This window comes from Diospyros lotus, chromosome 3 (assembly GCF_014633365.1).
Source record: "Diospyros lotus cultivar Yz01 chromosome 3, ASM1463336v1, whole genome shotgun sequence".
Lineage (NCBI taxonomy): Eukaryota > Viridiplantae > Streptophyta > Magnoliopsida > Ericales > Ebenaceae > Diospyros > Diospyros lotus.
In genome coordinates this window covers 1109526-1118786 of record NC_068340.1, presented here as the reverse complement: position 1 = coordinate 1118786, position 9261 = coordinate 1109526, and the positions used below count along the sequence as shown (strand labels likewise).

General features: G+C 39.4%; 2 protein-coding genes across 2 annotated transcripts in view; one reads left to right on the top strand and one right to left on the bottom strand.

The window, feature by feature from the left end:
* Positions 1 to 720: 720 nt before the first annotated feature.
* Positions 721 to 3336, bottom strand: LOC127798466 (receptor-like protein kinase ANXUR2). Its single transcript, XM_052332046.1, has one exon. The coding sequence runs from the start codon at positions 3334 to 3336 to the stop codon at positions 721 to 723; it is 2616 nt and encodes an 871-aa protein (XP_052188006.1).
* A 1556-nt stretch (positions 3337 to 4892) lies between these two features.
* Positions 4893 to 9261, top strand: part of LOC127796711 (uncharacterized) — a 37385-nt gene continuing 33016 nt past the window's right edge. Inside the window, exons 1-7 of the mRNA XM_052329018.1 lie at positions 4893 to 5099; positions 5388 to 5453; positions 6331 to 6417; positions 8217 to 8273; positions 8392 to 8456; positions 8601 to 8770; positions 9064 to 9125. Of these exons, the coding sequence (XP_052184978.1) occupies positions 4995 to 5099; positions 5388 to 5453; positions 6331 to 6417; positions 8217 to 8273; positions 8392 to 8456; positions 8601 to 8770; positions 9064 to 9125 (612 nt within the window). The 5' untranslated portion in view covers positions 4893 to 4994. The remainder of the gene's footprint in view (positions 5100 to 5387; positions 5454 to 6330; positions 6418 to 8216; positions 8274 to 8391; positions 8457 to 8600; positions 8771 to 9063; positions 9126 to 9261) is intronic.

The window sequence follows — 9261 nt, the reverse complement described above, 5'->3', positions numbered from 1 at the left end:
TGGTGAAATGAATTATATTAGTTAATAATATATATATATAGAGAGAGAGAAATATAAATTTTAAAAATTATCAAAACATATAACAATTTAAAAATGTATTAAATAATATTAATTATAAGACTTAAATAAATAAGTTTTTTTAATAAATTTAAATCTTTAAAATACATTAAATGACATTAATTATCTCAAAAGGGGTATATAAGTAATTGAGTTTTCTCTTGAAAGAGTTAGATAAATTTATCCGAAGGGAGAGGTTGGATAAATTTATCTTGAAAAGGAGAGATAAGAGGTTACGTGAGATTTTTTGAAAATGGTGAAATAAATTTAACAAATAAGTTGGACAGACTAAATATCCAGAATGCTTCCCATATATGACATTTTCTCCATCTTATCTTGATTAACAAATACCTCTTAATGAAAATAGAAAAAAAAGGAAGCAAAACTAATGAGATTCAATGTAATTATTTAATTAAGATATTAGTTTTATAAACGCATTAATTATCAGAGTATATGCATATTATGTAAGTGCCTCAACCCCTTAATTACATGGATTTCTGTCGCTAGATTAGTGAGGTAATTAACAACTTTGCACTTAAGGTAGATTGAATATATAGAAAAGGTTGTTCAATCATTCCGTAAACGAAAGCAAACAAATGAAATCAATCGTCAGCAGGCCGTCTGAGCCGATAATCAGTCTCGGACAAGCAAGTCCGAAGTCGGTTAACGCCCCTTTGGATTGATGATTTGCGAGAAGATATCGTCAGTGCCATCATCTTCCGAATCCTTGCCATCAGGCTCACTCCCTAGACTCAACGTATTCCTGTGCATGGCCAAGAAACTGTGGTGATCCATCTGCTCGTCATCGCCGCCGCGGCTAGCTCCGGAGGCTGGTTTTGCACTGCCATCTGGGTTTTCTTCCCGCTGCAGGCAATACTCGAGATTCCACAACACATCACCGAAGGAGGGGCGGTAAATTCCATGGTCCGCCAAACACTTCTCAGCTGTCTCCGCAAACTTCTGCAAGCACTCGGGGTCGATCTTTCCCTTCAGGTGGGGGTCAATCATGTCGGCGAGAGTCCCTTTCCTCTGGCAATGCAGAGCCCAATCGGCGAGGCTGACTTGTTCTTTTGGTAGGCTTGGATTGAGGGCTGGCCTGGCGCACAGCACCTCGAATAGAACGACACCAAAGGAGTAGACATCAGACTTTTCTGTCAACTGTTGGCGCCTGAAATACTCGGGATCCAAGTACCCGAAGCTGCCCTTCACCACAGTGCTTACATGGTCCTGCTGGTTCATTAATTCGGGCCCCGTTTTGGAGAGGCCAAAGTCGGAAACCTTAGCAACCCACTTGTCATCCAGGAGAATGTTGGTGGTCTTGACGTCCCTGTGGATAATCGTGTACTTGGCCCCCGTGTGAAGGTAGTGAAGCCCTCTCGCAGCTCCAATGCAGATCTCCAGCCTCTGCTTCCACGTTAGGGTAATTTTGTTGCCTTTGTAGAGATGCTCCCTCAGAGTCCCGTGTTCCATGTAATCGTAGACCAAGATCATCTCCCCATTGTCTTCGCAGAACCCAATCAGGGAGACCAAGTGCTTGTGCCTTAGCTTCGACAACATCTCAATTTCTGTCTGGAACTCGAGGACTCCCTGGTCGGAGGACGGGTTGGATCTCTTGATGGCCACCTTCGTGTCACCATCAATCACACCCTTATAGACCTTCCCGAAGCCGCCGACACCGATGACGTTGCAGTCGTCGAAGTTCTTGGTGGCCTTCTTTATCTCCTGTAAGGAGAAATAGCGACAGTTGGCCGCGGCATCAGACGAAATGTTGGTGCCGCCGTGACTCTTGCCGGAGATGGTGGATTTGCTCCCAGAAGTCTGGGAGCTGTAAAGTGGAAGCCAGCTGGATGTGTGGCCGTCGGCACCTCCCCCGACCTTCCTCTTTCGCCTGTAGCCCACGAAAGCCGCGATGAAAGCAAAAGCCAGAGCGCCTCCTGTGGCTCCACCAATTATTGCGGTGGCGTAGCCTTTCCTGGCGGCTTCATCATCCTGAAAGGACCTATTGGCTTCCTCATCCAACTGATTCTGCATCAAATCTGAGAGTTTGGGATTGGGTCCTGCGAGGCTGTTGGAACGGACGTTGCTGATCTTGAACAACTCCAACCCGTTCAGAATCATATCGTAATAGGAAGGTTGATCTTCGGCGTCCGGGGCCAATGCAAGCCAAAGAGTTTCACCGGCCTGAGCAGGAATATAGATGGCAAAATCTTTGTAAATGGGAATCCGTGCCCCACCCGTCCAAGCAACAACATCGGCCTCTTGCATGGCAGTGTCGTTGTTGATGAATATCTTGAAAGCTCTCTCATTCATCTTGGTATAATACGACTCGCAAAAATGGAGCCTCATAAGGTACGTGAAATTAGTATCCACCCGAAAGTTCCATGTGAGATTATAATTCACGGTGATTGCTCCATCTATCCCCATTTGTCTCGAGGTGGCGTACACCTCGAATGGAGCTACAGATTCTGAAAAATTGCTGTACGAAATCGTTTCGTTCTTTTCGATCATCATGGGCATCCCATAAGCCGAACCGAATATGTAGGGGGTATCATCGTACCAACTACGACCAAGACCAGAGGAATCATTGGCCGGGGCAATGTACTGACCTCCAACATTTAATCTCACCATCGTTTGGAGATTGGCGGATCCAACATCGAGGGATTGCTCATCAAAGCCCACCATTTTGGCAGAGTCGAACAAGTTGGGCGCTGGTATCACCTCTATGCCATTGACAAATGCAAAAGAACCATTGTCTTCGGATTGCTTAAAGGTGACTTTAAGAACATCCGAATTCAGAGGAGCCAAATAGAACTCTCTCATGATGTAAGCTTGTGTCAGAGCCTGTGCTGCAATGGCAGCGCTAAAATTTTTCAAGAGTGTCAACCCGCCCGCAACAACCGAGAAGTATGATTGGGTGGTGTTGAAGTTTGGGTAGGGAGACGGATAGAAATATAGCCTGAGAAAGTAGTGACTGCTCTTGTTTACCGGGAAGTTATAGGTTCCTTCCGACGTGAAAATTCTCGCATTCATGAAGGGTACATCAGAAGACAGCGAAGAGTCTTGGACCTCAGCGCCAGCCTCCACGGTTTGTTGAGTAGAAACTAGGAAGCCTGAATCGTACTCCCATTTTCTCCCTGACTCGTCATGGCCACCACCTTTCTTTCCACAACTCAATATCAACGGTTTTGGGGCTGAACCCGCAGCATTGAGATAATTGACAAGAAGGGACCAACAGATGACAGAAAGTAGCAAGACCCGGGTGGTGGCAATGCTGTCCATGGCAAATTAATGGTCGAAACCTTGGGTAATTGTGGGTCAAAGAGGAGGAGACTTAATTAGTTTAATTAACTTAATTAATTTAATACGGCGTACAGGAAAACAAGGGGAGGAGGCTTAGGATAGGATAAGCCAGGCTATGAGAGGAGAAAAACAAAAGAAGCCTTCCTGTACGCCTGAACAGTGTAATTAGCTAGCTAGCTAGCTAGCTACTTTTTGATGGGTTCTCTCTTGGGAGGTTGAGGGGTTAAACTCGACCATCTCTCGTCATCCATGGAGGTTCAAAGCACTGGCAGGCTAACCCAGATTACCCCAGACAGAAAGAAGAGATATTTTGTATTGTTTTAATTCGTGCATATTGCCAGTGCTTTCTCTTCCTCGTCTCTCCCTCTGTTTGCACGCTTACTGTTCCTATGGCACCTGAATGAATGAGAGTGAAAATCGGGCGTTGGCCGGTTCCTGAAGGGTTTCGCATCCGGGTCTTGTGCGTTTTCTCGTCTTCACGTGTATGTCCGTTGAGAGACAATTAAGTAATAAAATTTTTATCCCCACGATTCTACTGGCTTTGGATTATTCAAATACTAGTACTAGTTTATTAAATCATCATATATTTAGAAAGACCACCAATAGAATTGGGTTCACTACTTGTTAGTGTACGGTAAATGGAAATGAGAAATAAAAATAATATAAAATAAAAATAAAGAAATAATATTTAAAAAAAAAAGGAAACGGAAACGCCAATTCTCGAAATAAATTTTGAAAAGAATTAAAAATTTTCGTATCCAATCGCTTCGTTGATGAAAACTCGTTTTTAATATGATAAAATAATTTCAAAATTATAAAGTGACTCAAAAATGTTTTTGATCTTTAAAAAATTGAAATATTTCGAAAAGGCCGAATAGATGAGCTCGAGATATTTTTATACGACTGGCCGTGGCGGTAGGGGTGTTCGCGGTACGGTTTGGCCGGTCTAAATCATTTTCAGCACGCCAAACCGCTAGAGCGATTTTTCAATCAAACTAGATCACGGTCTAGTTTGGTGCGGTTTATCGCTATTTGAAATGCTACTTAAAATAACTAAAAAAAATATTTAAAAATGATAAATAAAGATAATTAAATGTAAATAAATAAGAACAAAAAATAAAGACAAAATAATGTAAAAAATAAATAGGATGGGCTACCAATTATTAGATTTTTATAATAATATTTTTTTTATAATTTTTTTTTATTATTTTCTTGTGCGGTTCGATTTTGTTTAAAACCGAACTGCAAGCTGTCCAAACCGCGCGGTTTGGACAGAATTCAAACTGTTTTTGACTGCAAAAAAAAAATTCGATCAATTCAATTTGATTTGATTTGATTTAGCCGATTTCTGTGGTACATCGATTTTTTTGAACACCCTAGATGGCAATTCTCAACGGAGAGTTCCAGTTCGTCTCTTTGTAAATCTCCGATGGATTATCAGACCCCGAAGACAGGCCCAAGCCCAGCCTAGCCCAGGAGACCCATGTATGTATGCCCGAATATGATGATGATCTAATAATGTGCGTAGCGTAGGCTAAAAGCGTAAACCCTCGCCCATCACGATCACATCGTGTCCAACTCCAACCCAAGCGGGAGCCAACTCTCGTTGTAGTGCCTCCGTCCCGGTCGATCAATCAATGGCGTCCGGTTTTTCGCTCGTTATGCTCTTCTCGCTCGTTGTAATCACTACGTCTACTCATGCTACTGCTGATTTGATCCAAGGCTGTGGCGGATTTGTTGAGGTAAATCTAAGAAACTTTCCATTCTACTATTGAAACCGCAATGTTGCTGGCGTCGCCCCATCTTTTCTGCTTTGTGATCTTCATTTGCGACCAGTCGCTGGTCGTTTCTTGATTTCGATCGCTCCGAAATGAAGAAACGACGTTCTGATCTGAGTGGAGGGTCGTATTTGTGACTGCGCAACTTCTTTGCATTGGTTTAGCAGTCAGTTTTCTCGAATTGTTACGGTTATGTTGAATGGTTATTATGTTTTTTGGCAATTTACATGGGTGTGGATATCTGTGCTGTAGGCGAGTTCGGCTCTGATCAAATCGAGGAAACCTACTGATGCTAAATTGGATTATTCTCATATAACGGTATGCTTGTTGCCTTTCCAGTGGTCTCTGTAGTAGGTCGTTATTGTATTTTTTCTTTTTCCCATTTCTTGTGCTCTTCCTTGTATTTTTTTATATCTTTTTAATCTTCTTTTCTTCCCCCTGTCCTAAACTTTGTATCCCTATTTGCCTTTTACTGCTACTAAAATTTAAAATCCCCAGTGGATTTGTTTTGTATGAGTATTATAGATCTTACTCTCTGCCAGTAGTATCTTAGAGTACATCGCTAGAAGTTAGGGAACTTAGCATTCATACCAGAGATTACAAAATGCCGTGCCTAAAGGGTGTGTTGTTTTCTTTTTCCATTTTTTTTTCTTCTTTACGTTTTTTGTTTCTTTTTCTCTCACCTTGTTCTTAGTCTTGAAATTAATCTCATTGATTAGTTAGGCTTTGGGTGTCAATGGGCATTATTTTTTCTCTTGCATTGTATGTGCGACTATTGAGTGGCCTATCGGTTCATCTCTAAAGCTTTTTTAGTCACCTACCTCTATTGAATGAAACTGGGTTGTGCCAATCTAACCTTTTTTTCGTTTTTTTTTTTAAACTTTCTTTTTTGCGATAAATACTTTGTTTTCTGGATTTAAGAGATCTGTTGCTATCATCTTCACATGATTAGTGGTGGGAGACTCCATGCATGACAAGTGGCTTAGGAGAAAATAATAACCCTACAAGCTCTATGATGTAGCTGTATGGATATGCTTAATTTTGCTTATGGTATAAAGAAATGTTTGCTCTAGTTCACGAGAACTGCTAGATAAAACCTCATCTCTATGCCGTTGGTACTATGTTTCTCATTATTTCTCTGGAGGCATACTCAGTGATATCTAACCATGGAAAGGACTCCGTTGCCCAACTATAGGTTGAGCTTCTAACCACAGATGGAGCGGTGAAGGACAGAACACAGTGTGCGCCAAATGGTTATTACTTCATTCCTGTTTATGACAAGGTATTTACTGCAACAAACTTGCTGCATGCTTTATGCATTAGCATGTTTCCTCATATATATAATTGTATTACTGTTCTTGATTGTATTCCATGTATAATTTCTCAATCTGGGCTAGTTTTGGATCCCACAAGAATGGTAGGTACTAGGCTTGTTCAATGGGTGGGATATTCTTCTTGGCTCAGTGGAAATTTTCAATTTACACTCATTCATGCTCAGTTGTCTGTCATCCTTTTGTTTGCAGTATTTGTGTTGAAACATCTCTTTCTTGCTTACTACAACAAATTGCAGTCACTATCTTTTTTGCTTAGGATGGCTGCTTATTTTTCATTTTTATGCTTACTAAAACCTTTCTGAGGGCTTTGTTTCTTGGATGTCATTTTTTTGTCATATGGTTTCTGAGTCGGAGAACTCTGCCAAAACTTCAAAGATTGCAAATACCCGTATTTAAGTTTGGTCTTGTCAAATCTGGGAAGGGTTTTGCTTTGATAAGTTTCATCTATTGTAGTTGTTTTCCTAAGCTCAAACCAAAGCTAACTTATCTATGAATTGGCTGATACTTAATTGTTTTTCTTAAGTAACAGCATCATAGAACAACATACTAACCTTAATCCCACTAGGTCCAGCCAGATACATAGATTCTAGGTTGCCAATCATCTCTATCTATTGTCATATCTTTTTGTAGGGACATTATAATACATATCATGCCTAAGAGTTTCTCACTCAGTTTTTCTTGGTCTTTTCTGTACCTCCTTTGTTAAAAGTTTCTTGCACTCCATCTACTCCTCACTAGATAATAGCAGAATCTACTGAAAAGATTTAAACCTAGTCTGAGGTAGAATTTGCTGGCTTCTTGTTTTTCCATTTTTAATGAGAACAACTTCCAGCTCCATTACCCAGGCAGTTTTTCTTTTTCCTAGGCATGCTTGTTTGACTTTCCCATCACGGAAGAAGGTTCAGTTTTATTTCCCTTGAAATGGTTCCATTCCTAGGAAAATAACTCAAAAGAAAATTGAAATTCCAATATTTCAATTGACTCATTCCAAAACATTAAAAAGAAAAACTCACCAAAACAGTATGATATATCTGAAACGTTTTGTTCTGAAAATGTGAGAAACATTTAAAAAGACTTTGTTTTGGTTAATCCATTTGATTATTTATGAATATATTTGAGAACAAAATATATGTTAGAAAGTTCCAAAAATTTAAAATAAGGATAAGCTAGAAGAGAAATTGTTCATCACTTAATCTCTTGTTTTGTTACTAGATGTATATACTCTTGTAAAGGAAATATTATAGAGTTAGATTTTTTCCTCTATATCTTACTGCTATGACTATCTAGCTTCTTTCTAAATTGTACTCTGCAACCAATCATGCAAACTTTTGATTCTAAGTTTTTAGTATTTGTTGTCCTTTGTTAAATTTTGTTCTTAATGTTGGAATATAAAAGAAAATTACCCTGTTTCACTAAGGAAGACCCCCTCATATTGGAAATGCTGTAGCATTTGTTTTTCTAAATTTTATTTGGCTGGAATCTTTTGCATATTTAAAAACATTCCTATTTATGGTCAAGATAATTAATTTCTTAGACACTAATTTAATGGGGGTTGAACATGTAATTGTTTAATTCTAATCATGTATCATGGATTTGACTTTCTATTTCTGAACATAATTTTCATTTTTATTGTCTGATTTGTGTTTTTGACCGTTTCCATTTGTAACATTGCATTGAAACAAATTTTGGTTCTTGTTTGCCATATAGCTTGTATCATTTAGATCATCTTAACTCCCTTCACCTACAGGGTTCTTTTGTAATTAAAATCAAAGGGCCAGAAGGATGGTCATGGGATCCAGATCAAGTTAAGTATATCTGTTTCATTATTGCATCTCTAAGTCCCATATAGTGGGATTAATGCTTGTGAATGTTGTTGTTGTCTTTTGTCTCTAAGTGTTAATAGGAAAATAAACATTTTGCAGGTTCCTGTTGTTGTTGATCAAACAGGTTGCAATGCCAATGAGGATATAAATTTTAGATTCACCGGGTTTGTCCATTTGATTTATGTGCTTCTTTCTGTTTCTGTATAGTGCACTTTGTCAATAAATTGCCTTCTGTGAGTTGCTCTTTCTGAACATATTTGTTTCTTTACTGTTCTGTTTATCACCATTCAGAATCCATTTATCTGTAGGTTCACCGTGTCTGGACGAGTTGTTGGATCTGTGGGCGGAGATACCTGCTCAAATAAAAATGGAGGTCCATCAAATGTAAATGTTAAGCTTTCATCTGTCACAGATGATCTTATCTCGTCTGTCTTAACATCACGATCAGGAAGCTATTTGTTCAAAAATGTTACCCCAGGTCTGTTGTTCACTTGCTAGTTACCCTAACAGTCAGCTGCTGAACTTATAAGTTATCCATCTGAAACCTCATTTTACTGTTTTTATACAATCTTAATGCATAGATTATCCAAAAGAAAAAAGAAAAAGGTGTTATTGGATATTACTGGGAATAGTAAATTAATTGAAAACAGTTAGTTCAAGAATTATGGTGTACAGTTCTTTTTATAGATCTTTCGTGGTGCTCATTCCATTTGTGTGGTTATTGTCTGCCAATAGCATAGGCTGATTGACTTTACCTGGTACTGGATGCAGGAAAATACAAACTAAGTGCTTCACATCCCGATCTGAATATTGAAGTTCGTGGTTCCACGGAGGTCAGCCATTTGTTATCTTTTCTGTTTTCTTATTTCCCTGTTCTCCTATTTGTTGAACTGTCTCCTCTGCAAGCTACAACAAAATGACCCAAGTACATGCCCGCCCAAAGAGTCGCAGACAATTCTGTAGAGTAGC

Excerpts from the sequence above, each read along its gene's own strand:
- LOC127798466 (XM_052332046.1), bottom strand. The coding sequence starts at position 3,336 with ATGGACAGCATTGCCACCACCCGGGTCTTGCTACTTTCTGTCATCTGT.